General features: G+C 64.4%; 3 protein-coding genes across 4 annotated transcripts in view; 1 reads left to right on the top strand and 2 right to left on the bottom strand.

Moving 5' to 3' along the window:
* Window positions 1-609: 609 nt before the first annotated feature.
* Window positions 610-11,547, bottom strand: ADISSP (adipose secreted signaling protein). 2 transcript variants are annotated; one of them, XM_074821723.1, is made up of 6 exons: window positions 11,506-11,547; window positions 9,798-9,899; window positions 7,587-7,729; window positions 5,385-5,523; window positions 2,416-2,538; window positions 610-1,149 (listed from the first exon to the last, which is right to left on the bottom strand). In XM_074821723.1, the coding sequence occupies exons 2-6, from the start codon at window positions 9,814-9,816 to the stop codon at window positions 1,049-1,051; spliced, it is 525 nt and encodes a 174-aa protein (XP_074677824.1). In that variant the 5' UTR covers window positions 9,817-9,899; window positions 11,506-11,547; the 3' UTR covers window positions 610-1,048. The 2 variants fall into 2 exon arrangements, with proteins under 2 accessions (XP_074677824.1, XP_074677825.1); XM_074821724.1 differs by lacking the exon at window positions 11,506-11,547 and adding an exon at window positions 11,276-11,486.
* Window positions 11,548-12,777: 1,230 nt separating this feature from the next.
* SPEF1 (sperm flagellar 1) lies at window positions 12,778-16,946 on the bottom strand. Its single transcript, XM_074821719.1, has 7 exons — window positions 16,824-16,946; window positions 16,556-16,667; window positions 16,268-16,420; window positions 14,778-14,830; window positions 14,088-14,151; window positions 13,810-13,921; window positions 12,778-13,133 (listed from the first exon to the last, which is right to left on the bottom strand). Exons 1-7 carry the CDS (start codon window positions 16,915-16,917, stop codon window positions 13,026-13,028), a joined length of 696 nt encoding a protein of 231 aa, XP_074677820.1. The 5' UTR covers window positions 16,918-16,946; the 3' UTR covers window positions 12,778-13,025.
* A 1,634-nt stretch (window positions 16,947-18,580) lies between these two features.
* Window positions 18,581-20,226, top strand: part of CDC25B (cell division cycle 25B) — a 6,357-nt gene continuing 4,711 nt past the window's right edge. The window contains exon 1 of the mRNA XM_074824533.1: window positions 18,581-19,009. Coding sequence (XP_074680634.1) covers window positions 18,581-19,009 — 429 coding nt within the window. The remainder of the gene's footprint in view (window positions 19,010-20,226) is intronic.

The raw sequence follows: 20,226 nt of genomic DNA, 5'->3' as shown, positions 1-20,226 counted from the left end.
GCCCGTTACCTCCCACAGCTGCCCCCACCCCACCCCAAGCAGCACGGGGTGATGCAGCCAGCGAGGAGGGGGGACAGTGCCCACCCCCCCCCGCCAGAGCTCCTTGGGATTAGCCGTGCGCCCTCCCCCTCACACCGCGGGGTGGGGACACACACCAATAAAGGGACATGGCCCCTGTCCCCCCACTTGCCCCCACAGGTTTTAATCAGGTTGCAGCCACCGGGGGGGGGGGTCATGGAGGCAAACTGAGCCCCAGCCCCCCCCAGCTGAAGTTTATTATTTCCCTCTATAGATTTTTGTACATAAAAACACCCCAAACATACACACAGATGTGTATATATATATCTATATATTTATATATATATATAGGCACATAAAGCCTCCTGTTGCTTTCGAAACTGAGCCACTTCTGGTCCTGGTACCAGGGGTCTTACCAGGAAAAAACAAAAAAAAAACCCAACAAAAAGAGAAAAAAAAAAGAGAGAAAAAAGCAAACTGGAAGGAGACTGAGACACTGGCTGCGACATGAGGACAAGAACGGGCTCTGCCACAGGGACACCAGCCCCGGGGCCACCAGGGATCCGGCCCCCCCCCCCCAGCCCAGCTCAGCTCCGCACACCAGGAGGCAAAATTTCACCCGGGGGGGGGCTCAGCCCCCCCCACCCCCAAAAACATCCCCTCTCCTGGGGAGGGCTGGGGAGAAAAGCGAGGGGAAAGCAGCAAGAGCGGGTGGAGGCAGCAAGCGGGGCCCTTCCCCGAGGCTCTGGTGAGATGCTCCAGCATTTGGGGAGCCCCCCCTGCGCTTTGGGGACCCCCCTCACCCCCCCCCGAGCCTGCAGCGGGGAGGGGGGGGGAATGCTGCCTGCGTGGTGGCCACAGCCGGGGAGGCCGCAGCTTGCCCCCGGCTCCACGGAGCTGCAGCCCCCCACCCCAGGACCCACTGCCACCAGTGAGGGGGAGAATTTAGGGGTTTTGGGGTTTTTTTAACTTTTTAAAATTTGAGCTTCGTCCTCAGGAGCTGCGCAGGCAGGGGGGGGCAAGGCGGGGGTTAGTCGAAGCCGTGCCAGTCGCTCTGCTCCGAGTCGTACTCCAGCTCCGCGCCAACGCAGCGCACCCCGTCCAGGAGCATCGGCGTGCCGTGGTGCCGGTCTGGGGGGTGGGAGGGGACAGGGACAGAGTTGGGGGGCTGCCACCCCCCAGGATGGGGCCGGGGCGGGGCTCGCTTCACCTTTCTGAGAGACATTTTGGGGAGTTTTCAGGCTCACGGGTGCTTGTCATCCCCCCCCTCCCCGTGGTCCCTGCACAAGGGATGTCGGCACCCGGGGGGGGGGGGGCGGGGCGGGGATGTGGGGGGCCCCCAGCTGGGGGGCTGCAGGGCACAGGGGGGCTGGGGGGGGGACAGGGAGGTAGGAGGAGGGTGTCAGGGAGCAAAGTGGGAGCCCAGGACTGGCCGCGGGGAAGATGCCGCTGAAAGCAGCCGCTGTGTCACACGAAGCAACAAAACGCGGTGCTAATTAACGACCCCAAATTAGGCAGCAGGGAGGCAAAATAATTAAAATTAAAACCGAGCAGCCCGGCTGGACAAGAGGAGCAGCCCAGGGGGCTTGGCCACAGCCCCCGGGCTGGGCTGGGGGGACAGGGGGGCAGGGGGTGCAGCACCCCTTCACCGGGGGGGGCCCTACGGCTTCAGCCCCCGAGCTGCAGATTTTCGGGGTGAAAATCATCGGGTTTAGACAATTTCTTAGAAGCGTCCACCAGGTGGGGAACGTCTGCAGCGGCTGAACTGGGAGAGGTGGAGGGAGATGGTTTGGGGAAGGAGGGGGGATGGAGCAGGGCTGGGGGGGCACGGAGCAGGGCTGGGGGGGCACAGGGGGGATGCAGCAGGGGGCTGGGGGGCATGGGGGGGACAGAGAAGAGCTGGGGGGTGCAGGGGGGGATGGAGCAGAGGCTGGGGGGTGCAGAGGGACAGAGCAGGGGATGGGAGACATGAGGGGGACGGAGCAGGGGCTGCAGGGTGCAGCGGGGCTGGAGCAGAGCTGGGGGACACAGGGGGGACAGAACAGGGCTGAGGAGTGCAGGGTGGGATGGAGCAGGGGCTGGGGGGGGACAGAGCAGGGGCTGGGAGACATGGGGGGGAATGGAGCAGGGGCCGGGGGGTGCAGGGGGGCTGGAGCAGAGCTGGGGGCACAGGGGGGACAAAACAGGGCTGGGGGGTGCAGGGGGGTTGGAGCAGGGGCTGGGGGGGTGCAGGGAGGGATGGAGCAGGGAACAGGAGACATGGGGTGGACAGAGCAGGGGTCAGGGGGTGCAGGGGGGGCTGGAGCAGAGCCAGGGAACACAGAGGAGGGGGGAACAGAGCAGGGGCCGAAACCCCAGGAAGCGCGTGAGGTCCCTGGGCCACCAGCGGCCCCTTACCCATGACACGGGCCTGGACCACGACCTTGACCCCGGCGCCTTGGCTGAGCTCGCTGGCCAGGACCATCTCCTCCTTCAGCACGCCCTCCCTGTGCGCCGTGTACTCGCACTTCACGCTGTAGCCTGGGAACAGAGACACCCGCGGAGCTGCCACCTTCCTGCCTGCACTTTCTTCCTCCCCTGCCTGCACTTTTCCTGCCCTGCCTGCACCCAGAGGCAGCAGAGCTTTGGGCACGGCTGATTCAGCCCCGTCCCCAGCGCCGAGGCGCTGCTGAAGCCTCGCTGGGCTCCGTGTCCCCCCCCCACCATGTCCCCCCGCACCGTGCCTCAGTTTCCCCGCTCCGTCAGGCGCGGACAAGGCCGCTGAGACGCGGGGAAGCGCCAAAAATAAAGCTCCACAGACACAGCAAATGGTGCTGCGGCCTAAGCAGGCAAACGCCATGGTCGCCCACCAGCCGGGAACACCCAAAATCACCACGTTTTTCTCCTTTTAGAGCAGAGGGGACACGAAAAAACCCCTTGGAGCCCCGAGCTTGGAGAGAGGGGGAGGCTGGCCCCGGCCCCCCAGCGCAGGGGCAGCACTGGCAGGGCGGGGGGAGGCAGTTGTGTTTGATTGGGAGGGAAAAAAGCGCAATGTGAAAATAAATAGAGGCAGAAAATTAAAGCAGCTGCAGAAAGGCATTAGTCAAACCTCGGCGGGGGGGCACGAGCTGCGTGTGAGCGCGTGGCCAGGCAGCCCCCGCAGAGCTTGCAGGGGGGCACCTCGATACGGCACGGGGGGGTGCTGCAGCGGCAGGAAAAGAAAAAAAGGGGAACGGGGGGGTCAAAAAATAAAAGGGGGAAAGGGGGAACGAGAAAAGGAAAAAAGGGGAACGAGAAAAGGAAAAAAGGGGAAAATAAGAGAAATAAAATCATGCAGGCTCCAGAGCCCAGGCAGCCGTCGGCTCCACAAGCTCAGCCCAGGGCTCGGAAGCACCGTGGAGGGACGGAGGAGAGCGAAGCACCTCCAGGCCCCGGGAACTCTCCCGTCTGCTCTCCCCAGCCCCTGAACGTGGGGCCGAGGGGAGCGGAGCTGGGGGCAGGGCAGCGCTTTAGTGCTCCCCCTGAAACAGGGGTGGAAGGAGGGAGAAACCGCAGCAAAATGGGCAACCGGGAGCCCCCTTTTCTCCAGCCCGTGCCCACCCGGCACCTGTCCCGGCCGTGCCAAACCACAGCCCCGAGCCAGGCCCCGGGGCCACTGACAGCACAGGGACAGGACTTGGCCCACGGCCGGGCAAATGTGGCAAGTTCCATCCTTGCACGCAGCCTGAAGCGGAGCCTGGAGGGGAGCCCCACTGCCACCAGCACCCCGAGGACAGACACCAGCCTCCTCTGTGCCCCACCGGGGCGCTTTCAGGTCCCCAGAGGGCTCCTTTCCCCAAAACCTCGGGCGCCAAGCCCAGGCAGTGGGAAGCTTCAAGCAAATAAAGCTCTAAGTGCTTTTCTGGGCCAGGGCCAGCAGCAGCGTGGGAAGAGCCACAGCCCAGCCCTCGCTGGCCACGGCCCCTCTGCCGGACCCTGCGCGGCACGGGGGGAGCTGGGGGTGCGGGAAAAGAGCCGCTTGGCTACTGAAGGGGCCAGCACGGCAACAAAGTGCCCCAAGGCACTTCACAGGCCCCTCAGAGCGGATCTCGGGTCCTCAGGACGGCTGTCACCCAGCCCAAGGTGACGCTGGGCTGTCCCTGGCCCTGCTCCCTTCTCCCGTGGATGTGCCAGCAACAAACTGAGCCCAAACCGAGCCCATTTGGAGAGGAGCCTGTCCCTGTCCTTGTCCCCGTCCCCACCAGCCTGCGGGCTCCACTCTGCAAACCCACTGCCCCTCCTCGCCTCCTGCCGGCTCCCCCAAGATGAGCTGAACCCACCAGAAACAGCAACCGATGGATGAATATTTGGGGTAAAAGAGCATTTAACCTCTCAGCTGCGGACAATAAGTTACGGAGAGACGCGGGAGGGAGGAACAGCCGCAGGGTCGGGTGCGGGCTGTGACAGAATCGATGGAGCGAGCGGGACAGAGGGCTGGGGGAGCCAGAATGGGGGGGAAGGAGGGAGGGGAACAGCCAGCGGGACCCCCCGTCCTGCCCCCAGCACGGGCTCGGAGGGGGCTGAGCCGCCACAGATCCGGCACAAACCCCACGGCCTGGGTATCGCCTCCACGCCGAGCGCTTACGTTTCATGATATTATTTTCCTTTCCTCTACAAATTAGCAAAAATCTGGGAGGCAGACAGAGCCGTGACCCCCCCTCGGCTCCAGCCTCTTTTTTAGCCAGACCCTCAGCACAGAGAAAGAGCAGACAGAGCAAGTGCTAAAAATACCAGCGCATCTGGACTCTGTTCAGCAGGTTCCTGGATTAAAATGCCACCAAAGTCGTTCCTCAAGCGCGCGGGTCGGGGTCAGCGTCTCCCGGGAGGCGCGGTGGGAACACGGATTCCTTCCCCGTGGGGTAAAAGGCTGCAGGGACGAGCACTGGGACGCGGCCCCGGCAGAAATCCGGCCACCCTGGGCAGTGCCAGCACCCTCAGGGCTAGCGGGCACAGCAGGACTTGTCCCCAAAGCCCCAGGGGTTGGGGACAGCCCCAGCAGCTTGTCACCCCCCCGCCGTGCTCAGGGGGAGGACGAGGTTTGGGGTCTGGGGACCAGGGGGCTGCGCTTGGTTTGTGCTCCCCATGGGGCCCCGGCGGGAGCCAGACACCCCCCGTCACCCCCATGGGCACTTCGGGGTATGGCTGGGCCTGGCAGAACCCCCCAGGGCCTGGGTAATGCGCCCCCCGCCCCCCCTGTTGCTGCTCACCCCTCGCCCGCTGCATCAAAGCAAGGGCAGGGTCTGGGACCCAGCACAGAGACTGCTGTGGGGATAAAGGGGAGACAAGGAGGGGGGACAGAGAGGGGGATGAGGGGGGACAAAACGGGGTGATAAAGGGGGAGAGCTTACCTTCTGGCAGGGGGGTGATGCCGATGACTCTGAGGTTGAGGCTGGGGAGGGGAACGGCACAAACGTCCTTCCCCAGCCTCTGCACTGGGGGCAAGAGGAATGTGATCTCGTACTTGTGGAGGATCTTCAGGAATCCCACCTGCAAGGGGGGGACAGGACATGGTGGGGGTCAGGCCGTGCCTTGGGTGGGCACCGACCCACATCATCCCACCCTGGGGACCCACCAGGCATCCGGCACCCGAGAGCTCGGCGAGGGGGGGGGGGCTGTTTCCTAAATAATTGGGAAAAAGGTAACAAACATCTGTTTTGGCCGAACGAAGCAAGCAGCAAAAATAACCAATTCTGGGCAAAGCCCCCGGGAACAACCACCCTTCAGTGCTGTGGGAGCAGAGAGAGATTTCCCCAGCATAAAGCGAAGGCGCCCGGCGGCCGTTTCATGCCCGGAGGTTTCCACAAGCCGCTACGATGAAACCCGGAGCCTTTGCAGAGCCGGGTCCGTTCTCCATCACGCTCAGAAAAAGCCATTTTGGGCCATTTCCACGCTGCAAACCACCCCCCTGCAGCACAACCCAGAGCTCAGACAGGATTCAGGCCAGCTGAGAGGGCCCGATCCCTCCTGGGGATGTGGGGTACCCCCCAAACTCACAGGGAACCCCCTGACAAGCCCTGCCACGGGCACAGCTCATCCAGGCACCCTCAGTTTTCCGTGCTGCTCCAGGCTGCCCCACAACCACTCCATAAATCCATATTTATAGATATTTGTGTGTGTATTTATCTGTCACCCCGAGATGTAAAACCCATGAGCAGCCCCAAGGCATCACGGCAACACAGAAACGACCACAGGCAGCTTTAAGGCCGCGCGGAAAAATATTTGGGACCGACGCTAAAAAGCTTTTTCTCCGTAGGGGAGAGGGTGAGGGTCTCCTCCTGCCTCTGAGACACGTGGCGGGGTGCAGGGCGCACCCCAGAGCTGTGTGGTTAAATGTGTCCCCCCTGTTCCTTCCCCCCCTCCCCGAGAGGCACGTGCAGTGCCGGGGCGCCCGCGGCACGCTGCACGGCACGGGTGGGGAAAAATAATAACAGCCACCCACAGCTCAGCAATCGCTGAGCAATTTCTTGCCGTTTTGAGGGCGATCACCCATCATCCGCCCGATACAAATCTCTGACTCAGAGCTGGGAGTTTCAGGTGGCTCTGTCGCTCGCAGCACCAGAGCGAGCTGGCCCAGGGGGTTGTTTCTCAGGAGAAAAGAGGTTGGGAAGGAGGGGGAGGCTGTGGGCCAGGTGGAGTGGCCACCAGAAAGTGGCTCCAGGCAGAGGACTGGCAACCTGCACCTCCGGGTCATTGCCAAGGGGCCTGTCTTGCCCCCAGACCCCTCTGCGCGCACGGGGCTGGAGGGGAGCGAGGAGAAGGCACAGCACTGCTGGGGCGCAGGGGGAGACCCAGCTCAGCCCTGAACCCCCAAAACAGGGCCAGAGGGGACAGTGCCACGTCCCCCCCAAAACAGGGCCAGAAGGGACGGTGCCACGTCCCCCCCAAAACAGGGCCAGAAGGGACGGTGCCACGTCCCCCCCAAAACAGGGCGTAGCAGGACCAGTGGGTCCCCCAGGACCCTGCCAAGACCAGGCTCTGCTGCTCATCACCCCACCAGACCCCCATTTCCAGAGGGGGCCCGTGTCCCACCCCCAGCCTGCGGGATCTGGGCCTGACAGCCCCACAAATGCTGCCCAGATCAGGCAGCAGCAACATGGCCCAGGGGCGCCACCCCAGCCCCTCAGCCGGCCCCAAACCTGCCACCCCCACTGGCAGAGGCTGGATGCAGCTGCAGGAATTGGGGCTAAACAGGTAAATCATCACGTTTATACCTGGTGTCCTCAGGAGCATCACAGCCACCCGCGGGGAAAGACCTGGGTTCTTGGGGTGCTCCCAGTGCCCCCCCACCAAGTACACCAGGGGGAAGTGGGACCAGAAACCCCCCCAGATCTGAGAACTGTAATGGAGACAGAGCGATGCCCGGAGGGGCAGCGATGGAAACCTCCCCAGAGCGGGCACGAGCTGTGGGCAGCAGGAGCCCCACAGCTCAGGGGCCACAACAGGCAGTGCTGAGGGGGTTCACCCACTCCCCCAGCACAGACTGAGAGCTCAGGGTGGCACTGGGGACCCCCCCCGCCACCTCCTCCTCCTCCTCGTCCCCCAGCTCCCACCTTGACGAGGAAGCTGCCGTCCTTCTCCTGCGTCACCATCACCGCCGAGTCATGGAGTTTCTCATCGAAGCGCACGTGGCCGTGGGCCCCCTCGGCGGGTTGGTTGGGGGCGAAGCGCACGCCCCCCCCCTTCGCCTTGCTGCCTGCGCAGGAGGGATGAAAGGACAGAGCCCAGCGTCACCCCCAAACCCCGTCCCCAGCTCCGTGTCCCCTCCGCAGCCCCCAGGGATGGACTGAGGCCAGAGCATCACCAGAGACAGATGGGATTCCCCAGTTCCCCCCCCTCCCCTTTCTCATTTCAGAAAGGCCCCACGGGCTAGGGAGGGGGCACGTGGCCACCGGTGACCAGTGGCCACAGGGAGCTCGCCCTTTGAGCAGGGGGGAGCGCAGGGACCTGCCACCAGCCGACATCCAGAGGTCCCATCCATCCCCCCAGGCTCGCTCCCGTGATTTTCGCAGCTCAAACGGAGACGGGGAGAGGACACGGGTGGGACAAGGACACCTTTCCCGGGGAAGGGCTCCCACCCCCCCAGGGGGTTGGGCAGGGCTCTCCATGTTGGGGAGCAAACCCTACAGTGCCCCGGGGAGACCCAAAAATGCCACGGTGAGGACAGGCACCTGCCTGGGGACACCGAGGTCCCCGCGGCCGGCAGGAGCCCGCAGAGCCACAAACAAAAAGCTCTCTGGGGACTTCCAAGAAAAAATAGCCGCTCCTCTTCCTCCTCCTCCTCCTCCTCAGCATGCCCCAAGAAACCCCCCGGTCCGGCTGCCGATTGCATCCATCTGGCAGCGGCTGGGAGCAGATTGTCGGCTCCTTAAAGAAAAGGCTCTTTGTGCCTCGGCAGGCTGGAAACGCCGGAGATTTAATAACCGGGTATTGTTCAGCCGGAACAGCTCGGCAGAAATCCCTTCCCCGCGCGCAGGGGGAGACTCAGGCGCTCGCAGCTGCACGTGGCCACGGTGGGGGGATGCAGATGGGACCCTCCCCACGCCGGGGCACAGCCACCACGCACGCGGTGACGAGGTCCCAGCCCGATTCCTGTCGGGAATCCCAATGCCAGCACAGGGCTCGGAGGAGCTGAGCCCTGACGCCTGCCAGGAGCGCGGTGGGGAAAAGCTCAAATAGTTCGTCACGCGGCGTTGGGAGAAGCCTGGGAAGATGCGTAGCTCCTGGGGGCAAGCGTCTGCGGAGGGCACCCAGCCATCGGCCTCGGCTAAGACCCTCAGGAGGTGGGAGGAAGATGAAGGTGGCAGCCGTCATGGGAAGCGGGTCACCCGCCAGCACGCATCCTGGTGACCTCGCACCGCACCGAGCCCCCGTCCCGGCTCGGGGTGGGGGGTGACAGGGACTGTCCTCGCCCAGGAAGGAAGGGACAGACCCGGGCGGATGACGGTGGCACCTCCACAGCGCCGGGCGCGTGGGGCAGAGACAGCCACCCACACCAGGAGCCGGCCGGCATGGAAATTTGGGGGGGGGGGCAAAATGCAATTGTGCATCCTGCACACTGCCGGCAGCGAGGGGAGGCACAGGCAGAGGTACAGGCAAAGGTACAAGCAGAAAATCACCCGGAGCTAGCGCGTTTTATCTCGAGTCCCACCGCAGCCATGGCAAAAGGGTCACCGGGCGCGGCGGCCGCCAGAGCGGGCGTACAAAGGGAGATGAAATCACGCCCAGCAGCAGCACAAAGAGCCTCTTCGGTCTTTGTCTCGGCGCAGCGGAGAGCCGGGCGCTGCCAAGTGGCCTTTTGGGGGCTTTTCAGGGTCCCCCCCCACCCCAGCACCAACAAAGCTCCGGCTCCCCGCGCCCGGCACCACCGGAGTTTTTTGAGGAAGCAGACGGGATCTGGGAGAGACTGGGAGCACCCAGCACCCATGGCCTCCCGCAGCAGCTCTGCCCGGGGAGGGGGGTGCCGAGGATTTTATTGATCACCGGAGGGGGGGCACCGCGGCTGAGTCCCCACCCTGCCGCAAGCCCCCTCAGCTCACAGAAAAGGAGGGGTGACATCCCCCCAGTCCGCCACAGCTGCTCGTCTGCTCCCCGGGCAGGCAGCCGGCAGCTCCAGGCAGCCCCCCCATCCCTGCCTGCAGGCAGAGGGGACCCCCCCAGGAAGGAGCATCAAACTCAGAGACTGGCCTCGCATCGGGGCAGGGAGCCCAGGGAGGGGGCAAGGGGTGGGCAGGCAGATTGTGGGGGGGCTACCTGGGACTCACCCTTGCCGGCCGTAGCCATGTGTTCCCACAGCGCTCGTCCTTGCCGAAACTTCAAAGGCACGGGCCGGAGGCCATGGTGCGGGGCCGCTGCTGCGCGCCGAGCTGGGGAGGGAACAGGCAGGGTTAGGCAGGGACAGGCAGAATGTCCAGCCGGGTGCCAAGGCCTAGGCGAGCACCGTGGCCACGACGCCGACACCACACGGCACCGCGCGGCTGCGACTCCAGCACCGCTCCGGCACCGAGCTGCCGGGGAGGAGCCTGCCTGCGGCTCAGGGGCGTCAGGCAGCGGCGGGCAGCAGCGGGCAGCACGCCCAGGCCTGCACCCAGCCCTGCCCCGAGGTGCGACGGGCACGGGCAGGGCGGGTGCAGCACGACGGGCAGCCCCTCTGATGGCTTTTGGGGGTAACACCGCCAGCAACCCCCCAGCCAGCCCCAGGGTGGGCACTTGCTCCCCAGACACACCAAGCCACCAGAGCTGGGTTGGGGGTCACAGGGCTCACACCCCCCCACAAAACCCACCCGGAGGCTGAGGGTCTGACACCCCAAAGACTCCTGGGATGGAGGCTGAGGCTTAAAACTCCTCCCTGGGGCTCAACCAGCCCCGTGGCCATGGGACCCCAAAATTGGGTTAGTAACCCCGCCGGGCAGCTGGTCCCAGCGCCGGGCACCCCAGGGAGCCGGCAGTAGGAGGCAGGTGCCCAAAACGGCCCCGTCAGCAGCCCAGCCTGCCGAGCACAGGGAAAATCATGGAAAAAAGCATCAACGTCAGCCTTGGGGGAAAATAAAATTTTAAAAAGCGAAGCTGAAAGGACAGGGAGCCTCTCCAGAGGCTTGGGGGGGCTGGGGGGGTGGGCCACAGACCCTCACCACGGCCCCCACACCCCACCCTGCTGCTGCCTGAAGGCGAGATGACCGAGGCTGGAAAAAAGCTGGGAAGGAAAAGCCCAGGATTTGGGGGTGCCCCTGGGGAGCGCAGGGTGGGGGGAGACCCCAGGACAGGGTCCGGCTCCCTAGAAAGGGTGCGGGGGGGATCACAGGCAAGCGCCCCCCCCCCGAGCAGGGGCAAAGCGTGGGGACAGTGGCAGGGAGACTCGGGGACCGGGGAGGGGCAGGGGGGGCACCGCACCCCAGGGGCAAACATGGGCCCCACCGGCTCCCCGTGCCCTTGAGGGGATCAAGGACGCCCCCCGGCTGCAGCCCCGGGGGGGTGGGCACCCCACGGAGCCCACCGACAGACCCACACACACACACACCCCGGCACCCTGGACAGTGGGTCCCCAGCGCTCAGCGGCCCCCCCCCCAGGGCTCCCCGGTACCCCGAGGCCGTGAAGGAGGCGGCGGCGGGGCTGACGCACACCGAGCCGCGCTGGGTGGCCCCAATCTGCCTCCGCCATCACCCGCGTGGCCCCGGTCCCCGTCACGCGTGGGTGTAGGCACCCCCCCACACCCCCCCGACACACCGTGTTTTCACCCCTCACCGGTGCTTGCACGAGGGGACGCGGGGATGGGCCCCCGGCCTCAGGGCTCCCCTCTGCGAAATGGGCCAGCGACCGGGCGAGCGTCTTGTCCCAGCCCAGCGGGAGACCGGGGCGGTTCCACCGGGAGGGAGCAACGTGGGGAGGGGGGGAGAAGCCGTAGCCCCGGGGACGGGGAAGCCCGGGGGGGGTCCCTCTCCGGCCCCGCTGCCCCCGTCCCCCCCTTCACTCACCCCCGACCGGTGCGTCCCGGGCGCCGCCGCGCCACCCGCTCCCCGCTTCCCACTACCGGGACACGCCCCCCTCCCTCCCATTGGCCCCGACACACCCTCCGCCACTCCTATTGGTCCGTCCTCTCATCGGTCGCGCCCCCCAGGCCACGCCCCTCGGCTGCGGCTTCCCGAGCAGCCCCGCGGGGTCGTCTCTAAGGGGCGGGGCTGTCGCTAAGGGGCGTGGCGAAGGACCTGGGCAGCCAATAAGAGACGAGCGCGCACGGTTGGGGCCGAGGGGAGGAGGGGGGACACCTGCCCGGGCCCCCCGTCTCTGGGCGATGCGGTTGCCATGGCAACTTGTCATTGCCTGACAATTTTTGCTCATCAGACCCCAATTTCGGAGATGCGACACCTCGGGTCGGGCCGGCGCTGAGAAGCCGAAAAGTGGGGGGGAAAGGGCTGGGAAACCCCCCGTGAAAAAAAACTCATTTTTGGGTTATTTTTAATAAAAAAAACCGACAAAACAGTAAAACCCAGCACCCAAAGGGGACGGTGAGGATGGGGGGAGCTGGCTGTCAGGCGTCGAGGGTGGGAAAGGCAGCTGGGACACGTCCCCACTGGGAAAACACTGCCAATTCCTTCCAAAAAATCACGTCCTGGGAATGATGGGGGGGGGGGGGGGGCGGGCAGCGGGGTCCCCCCCCACGCAGGAAGAGCCGCCCCCCGTGGGGGAGCAGGGTCAGGGCTCACTCAGTCCCAGGGGACAGGCAGGGCTGGGTGTCACCAGAGGGGACACAGCCCACCTCGGGGGGCTATACTGTGTGTTGTCCCCACTCAAATTCCTGCAGCCCCCCCCCCCCCCCCCCCCCCGACTTGGCCGTGGCCTCCAGATTCTACAACGCTTAAAAAGTGGGGGGTCTTGCTCCCACCGTTGACACTGAGCACGGCTTGGCACACAGCCACGCGTTGGAAAAAACAACCGTTTTTTACCGTAAAAAGGCCGCAGGTGACTCAGGTGCAGGGAAGGTTGTGCCCAGAGTCACCCCCAGGGGCATCTCCCCATGGCTGGGTGCTGACGGGAGGAAAGGGGGGGCACTGCCGGGTACCCCCACCCCACAGCCGGGCCTGCGCCAAAACGTGGATTTTCTCCGAGATTACAAAATTGAAGAGATTTGGGGAAAGGATTAAATCCCAGGCTCCCGTCCAGCCAGCCCAGCTGCGTCCCCACGCCGCCAAATAAATGTCCCCGGGCTGGGGCAGCCTCGCAGGGAGGTCTCCAAGCCATGACCCAGCTTTTTAATTATTAATTATTATTAATTACCCACGCGCAAGGCAAAGACTGGAGCCACGGTAACAGGGGCGGGGGGGTCGCCGAGGTGGGCACGGGGGTTTGTGCACATCAGCGTTTGTCTCTTCTGCCTTTTGGCCTTGAGAGTCTGGGAAACTGGGGCAACTGGGAGGTGCTGGGATGGCTCTTCCAGCTCAGCGGGAGCTCCCGGGGGGGGGACAGGCGGCGGTGGAGGGGGGGTGTGAGGGTCCGCTCACCGCTGGGGGCTCTGGGCTTCCCGCAGCCGCCGGCTGAGGTCATCGATCCGCACGTTCTTGAGGCGCAGCAGCTGCTCCAGCCTCCCCACCTTCAGCTGCAGGATCTGAGGAGAGACCCCCCCACACCCCCACACCTTGGTTTTTGGGGGGTGGGAAGCACATTCATCTACCCAGAGGGGCTCCAGGGTGAGGGGGGGGGGGGCTGGGGTCTGCCAGCAGCAAGGATGGGGAGGGATGGGGGTACGGGGAACTCGGGGCCAGGCTGCTGGAGTCACCGAGAGGCATCAGCCACCTTTTACCGTGGGGGAAACTGAGGCAGGTGAGCGTTGGCAACAGATTTTTAGCTCCCACACCCCACATCGAGCTAATACTCCCCCAAAATGTGGCCTGGGAGATCCCAGCTCCCCACCAGGCCCCAGTGACAACTCTTACCACCTGAGATGTCCCACAGGATCCCCTCCTCTCTTTCAAAATTTTACATTTCCAGCAGAAAAGCCGCGTTTTAGGCCAGAGAGAGCCGCTGCGCCCTGGCTCGGTGCTGAGTGAAGCTCCCTTTCAGAAACCACCCACTGCCCGGAGCCTTTCCAGCAGCCCTGGGGTGGTGCAGGGACCCCGGCAAAGCCACCGCGGGTGCCACCAGCGCCAGGTATGGGCACAGGAGCAGCCCAGGAGGTTGATGGCACCGAGCAAACAGCTGTTTGGGCCGTGGCGGACGCATGGGGAGGCGAGAGGAGCGCGGCCCTGCCTCGGTGCTGCCCCGGGGAGGGCGGGCGGGCTCACCTGGATGGTCTCCTGCGCCAGGAGCAGGGCCTGTTCCCTCTCTGCCAGCTGCAGGTGGCCAGTGCCATCCCCCGGCGCAGCCTGGGCACAGCCAGGGCAACTCTTCTTCCCCCTGGACCAGGAAAAACAACACCGGGACAATAATTGACCCCTCCTGCAGCTCACCCAGCTGTGAGTGTCCTGACCCACACACCCCTGTGGCACAGGGCCCCCCCCCCCAGACGCCCAGAGCCCCTCAAGAAGCCCCCCAGGAGGGGCAGGTCCCCAGCAGCCCTTACCCCGCAGCCCTGGGAGACTCGTGGGTGCAGCCCCCTCCCACGTCGCTCCTCACCTTCAAGTAGCCTGCAAAACACAGCGGGTCTGCCCAAACAGCACTGCCCCCCCCACCCCTGCGGGGACACCCCCCCAGGGCTGGCCAGGGTCATTATTTGGGTGCCCCAGCACAAGGCAAGGCTGTGGGTGTCACCCTCCAGGGACCAGAAAGGTCACAGTTCAGGGTTTGGGGTCACATGTTTGGAGTCATGGTTTTGGGTTTGGAGTCACAGTTTGGGGTCACAGTTCGGGGTTTGGGGTCACAGTTTGGGGTTCAGAGTCATGGTTTGGGGTCTGGAGTCATGGTTCAGGGTTCAGAGTCACAGTTCAGGGTTTGGGGTCACAGTTTGGGGTCACAGCTTGGGGTTTGTGGTCACAGTTCGGGGTTTGGGGTCACGGTTCAGGGTTTGGGGTCACAGTTTGGGGTTTGAGGTCACAGTTTGGGGTCACAGTTTGGGGTCACAGTTTGGGATTTGGAGTCACGGTTTGGGGTTTGAGGTTACAGTTTGGGGTCACAGTTTGGGGTTTGGGGTCACAGTTCGGGGTTTGGGGTCACGGTTTGGGGTTTGGGTCACAGTTTGGGGTTTGGACCCAGTGAGCCCACAGCATGGCCGGGATGGGACCCCCCTTCCCACCGCGCTGCGCAGGGGCCCTACCCGTCTCCAGGTAGCTGACCTCTCCCAGCGCTGCCCGTACGCCCGCCTCCTGCGCCCAGAAGAAGGAGAACCCCATCACGCCTGGCCACGAGCCGTGCGTTGCCCCGCGGGTGAGCCCACAAACAGCCCCCTGGGCAGGGAGGGGGGCCTGGCTGGGTCCCAGCCTCAGGAGAAGCGGGGACATGGTACCCCAGCCTGCCCGGCACATCTCCGAGCGGTGCTGGGGCTTGAGGGCTGGGGGAGTAGTGGGGTGGGGGGTTCGCTCCCGGGAGCAGGGTGTTCCCAGCGCCACGTTCCAGCCCGAAGGCAGGGCTGGGATCCATCTGCCTCCACTCCTGCCCGCTTCCCGCAGCGAATTCCTCCCCTGCCCCGCACCCCAGGTCCATCATCCTCCTCTCGCACCGCGAGGACAGTCATGGGCTGAGGGTTTGCTCAGGGCAGGAGAGGAGGCAGCAGCTGCTGCCAGCCCCAGCCTGGAGCCGAACGCTCAGCACATGCTGCCGAGCCCCCTGCGAGCCCCAACACCCTCACACGAGCAGGGAGCACAGCCAGGAGGATGGGTGGGTGATGGAGACGGTGTCCCCTCTCCTCCTGGCTCACAGCAGCTCCTCCGGGGCCAAGTCAAGGCTGTGGAGGAGCGAGTGGGACTGTGACACCCCCACCCCGGCTCTGCCCATGCCAGGGGCTCCCCTGTACCCCACTGCACTTCCCGGTGGAGCCACAGGTGGGGAGACAGCAGCGGGATCCTCGTGGTGAGGAGGAATCACAGAATCCCAGAAACATTGAGGTTGGAAAAGCCCTCGAAGCTCCTCCAGTCCAACCATGAACCTCACCCTGACCATTCCCAACTCCACCAGGTCCAGGATGGGGACTCCCCCCCTGCCCTGGGCAGCCCATTCCAACGCCCAACAACCCCTTCTGCAAAGAAATCCTTCCTAAGAGCCAGTCTGACCCTGCCCTGGCGCAGCTTGAGGCCATTCCCTCTTGGCCTGGCGCTGGTTCCTTGGCTCAAGAGACTCCTCCCCCTCTCTGCACCCTCCTTTCAGGCAGTTGCAGAGGGCCAGGAGGTCTCCCCTCAGCCTCCTCTTCTCCACACTAAACCCCCCCAGTTCCCTCAGCCGCTCCCCATCACACCTGTGCTCCAGACCTGCACCAGCTCCGTTGTCCTTCTCTGGACACGCTCGAGTCATTCAATGGCCTTTTTGGAGTGAGGGGCCCAAACCTGAACCCACTCATCGAGGGGCGGCCTCACCAGTGCCAAGTCCAGGGGTAAGATCCCTTCCCTGTCCGAAGAGGTGCTCAGCGGGCAAAGTGATGCCCATGAGGACGTCTGGGGCTCAGCCGGGCCCCGCTGGCCCTGCCCGATGACACTGATCTCTCTGCGGGGCAGCTACTTGCCCTCGTCACTCTCCAGCCCATAGCACATGGCACCAACACGCAGGATGCAGCACAGCGGGTGCCCCCTGTCCCCCCCAGGCCCTGCTAACCTGCCTGGGCCAGGCAGCGCCTTGTTCTGCTTCTGCTTCTCCTCGATTTTCTGGCGCAGCAGGAGCAGCACCTGCTCCACTGCGCCCGGCCGGCACTGCACAACCTGCCGCATCACCTCACCTGGGACGGAGAAATTCAGCTTCCTCAGCACCTTCCTAAAAGTAGAGCCAAATGAGCACCCAGCGGGGCAGGGGGTGGCACCCCCACTTCCCGCAGCACCCTTAGCTCTGGCCCAGCTGGTCCCCCCCAGCCAGGACAAAATGGGGACACTGGTGGGGGGGGGGGTGTACCTGTTGAGATGGCCCCAGTTGGCGAGTTTTTGGGGTGTGGAGCTGGCAGGCACGTAGCTGTGCAGCTGCACCATGGAGGGGAAGAAGAACTTCACCACCTCGGCTGCCAGCACTGGGGGAGGAGAGGAGGAGCGGGGCTGGGGGCAGCGGGCACCCCGCACCCCCCACCCCGGGCCCACCGCGGCCTAGGCCCAGCCGCAGGCCCGGTCCCCCCGCCCAGGCCCGTCCCGCCAGTCCCCTCGCCCCAGGTCCATCCCCCCCGTCCCACCCCCGTCGCTGAAGTCCCGGGCGATGTTCCTGCGTGGCCGGGAGAGCGGCACAGCGTCCAGCCAGCCGTAGAGGGCCCGCAGCTCGCCCGCCATGCAGCCTGCTCCGGGCCGCGTCCCGCCGCCATGGCAACGGGCCGCGGGCATGCTGGGAGCGGGGGGGGCCTGAGCGATGGGGGGGCCCTGAGAGATGGGTGACTGGGAGGCCTCTGAGCTATTGGGGGGCTCTGAGTGATGGGAGGAGCTCTGATCTATGGGGGGGGTCACTGAGCTATGGGGGGGCCGGGGGGCTCTGAGCAATGGGGGACTGGGAGTCTGGGGGGGCTCTGAGCAATGGGGGGACACTGGGGGTCCGAGCAATGGGGGCCTGCGGGGCTCTGAGCAGTGGGGGGGTGTCTAGGGGGTGCATGACCAGGTTGAGGGAGCCTGTGAGCAATGGGGGGAGCAGGACCACGGTGCGGGAGCCCTGAGCTACGGGGAGGCCCTGGGAGAGGCCAGATGCAATGGGGGAGGCCCTGGGGGTGCTGACACTACAGCAAGGGGGTCCCTGAGCGATGGGGAGGGCTCTAGGGGGCCAGGACCAGGCCAAGGGGGGCCACAAGCAGTGGGGATGGCCAGGGGGGGGCCCTGTCACCCACCAGCAAGGAGGACCCTGAGCAAGGGGGGGTCCCCCGCTTGGGAGGCTGCAGGGAGGAGGATCCGAGATGGTCCCATGGTGGACCCCAATGTGGCAAGGGGGCCCCGGCTCCCAGTCTGGCTAGAGACCAGCTCGAGGCCTTGCCCTTGGCACTGGGCACTCCGGGCACTGCCTCCTGGGGGGCAGCTGGGGGGGCCACTTCCAGGGGACGGGCACTGGAGCTGGGATGGACATGGGAGCTGGGATGGATGGACAGCAGGACTGGGATGGATGGACAGTAGAACTGGATGGGCACCAGAACTGGATGGATGGACACCAGAACTGGACAGGCACCAGAACTGGGACGGACCCTCTCAGGGGTGAAAACCCTCCCTGGGATGGACACCATGGGTGGGATGGACATCTTAGAGGAGAAGGACATCTTAGATGAGAAAGACAGAGGAGAAGGACATCTTAACTGGGACAGACACCATAGATGGGGTGGACACCAGAGCTGGACGAACATCTCAGCTGGGACAGCCCCTTCCCCCCGATACCACCAGCACAGCCCTCCCGCCCGGCACAGGGCCACCAGTAGAACCAGCCCCGTTTGAGGGTGGGCAGTGAGGACTCCCAGGATGCCGGCACCGCAGTCACCCAGGCAGTAGCCCCTGGACCCACTGGCCCGGGCTCCTGCAGCCAGGCGGTGCGGGGTCGGTGCCACAGCCCTGGCCCGCCGTGGGGCTGCTCCAGGCAGGAACGGGCAGGAACGGGCAGATTACGGCGCTGTGGGCAGCAAGACGCTGGCGACGCTGATAAACCCCATCTGTGGCTCGGTCCCTGGCGAGGTGGGACAGGGACAGCATGGGGACGGCTCCCGCTGATTGGGCTGTTTATCCACCGCCCGCTCGCTCCCTTCCCCGGCCCCAGGAGCAGCCCGGGGCTCCGTGCCTCAGTTTCCCCACCCTGTCCCTTTTCTCGGCCACAGCAGCTGCACAAAGGGGGTCTGGCGGGTTTCGCTGCTGGTTTACTTCTCACCGCAGATAAAAGCGACCTGAAAGGGTTTATTTTTAGCCAAACCAGACCAAACTCAGCGTGTTGAACCAGAACCCCACACACACACACCCCGTGGCAGGGACGGAGATGCTCTTTTCCACACACCCCCGCAGCTTCCTCCCCGCTGCCGCCACCAAGGGTGCTTCAGGGTGCGGAGGTTTTGCTCAGCAGAGCCCGAAACTGCAGCCTCACCCAGAGCTTCCGCCGCAGCCGTGGGTGCCGGCAGCGCCACGTCCCGTGTCACCGCTGCCAGCTCCTCGGCACCTCCCTGCTGCCATCCTCCTGCAGCTCACCAACACCCCAAGTCTTTTAAACCTCTCAAATCCTGTATTTTGTGCCCCAGAGCCCTGTGGCCTGCACCAGTGCGTGGCTGCAATCCCCACCCAAGAGCCACCACGTCTGCGAGATGGTGGCTTTGCCGATGTCCACGGTGACAGCGATGGGCTGCCCGTAAGGTGCCTCATCCCTCAACCGCGGGGCACCGGCAGGGAGGAGCTGGACATCCCCTGCCTCCACGTGGGCTGAGACTCCCCCCTGCCCCACAGAATCCCAGAATCCTTCAGGTTGAAAAGCCCCTCGGGATCATCGAGTCCAACCTCAGCCCGACTCTACAAAGTTCTCCCCTACCCCACATCCCCCCACAGCTCATCCCAACGGCCCTTAAACACACCCAGGGGTGGGGACTCCACCCCTCCCTGGGCAGCCTATTCCACTCTCTGACCACTCTTGCTGGGAAACATTTTTCCTCATGTCCAGTCTGACCCTCCCCTGTTGCAGTTTAAAGCCGTTCCCTCTTGTTCTGTCACTAATCACCTGTGAGAAGAGACCAGCACCAACCTCTCTACAACGTCCTTTCAGGGAGCTGTAGAGTGATGAGGTCCCCCCTCACCTTCTCCTCCTCACATTGAACAGTCCCAGCTCCTTCCATCGCTCCTCACAGGATTTATTCTCCAGGCCCTTCCCCAGCTCGTTGCCCTCCTCTGCCCTCGCTCCAGCCCCTCGAGATCTCTCTGGTATTGAGGTGCCAAAACTGGACACAACACTGCAGGTGTGGCCTCACCAGTGCAGAGCACAGGGGGACTGTCACCTCCCTACTTCTGCTGGTCACACTATTTCTAATCCAAGCCAGGATGCCGGTGGCTTTCTTGGCCACCTGGGCACCCTGCTGGCTCCTGTTCAGCTGCTTGTCAGTGAGAACCCCCAGACCCTTCTCTTCAGACAGCTCCAGCCACCCCTCCCCAAGCCTGTAGCCATGCAGGGGGTTGTTGTGGCCCAAGTGCAGGACCTGGCACTTGGCCTTGTTGAAGCCCATCCCGTTGACATTGGCCACCGATCCAATCTATCCAAGCCTCTCTGCAGAGCCTCCCTGTCCTCACGCAGATCGACACTCCCGCTTCACTTGGCGTCACCTGCGAGCTCACTGATAACACTCTGTGTCCTTATCAAAATCATCAATAAAGATGTTGAACAGAAATGGTCCAACACCGAGCCCTGAGGAACACCACCTGTGACCGGCCGCCCACTGGATTTAACCCCATTGACCACCACTCTGGGACCATCCATCAGCCAGTGCTCGACCCAGCAGACCCTTCACTCATCCGGGCCGTGGGCAGCCAGTTTTTCTATGAGAATTCTATGGGGAACTGTGTCGAATGCTTTTCGAAAATCCAGGTAGACAATATGCACAGTTTTACCCTCATTCAATAATCCACAGCTTTACCCTCCTCCACACA

This window comes from Strix aluco, chromosome 4 (assembly GCF_031877795.1).
Source record: "Strix aluco isolate bStrAlu1 chromosome 4, bStrAlu1.hap1, whole genome shotgun sequence".
NCBI lineage: Eukaryota > Metazoa > Chordata > Aves > Strigiformes > Strigidae > Strix > Strix aluco.
This window is presented reverse-complemented; position numbering and strand designations above follow the sequence as displayed.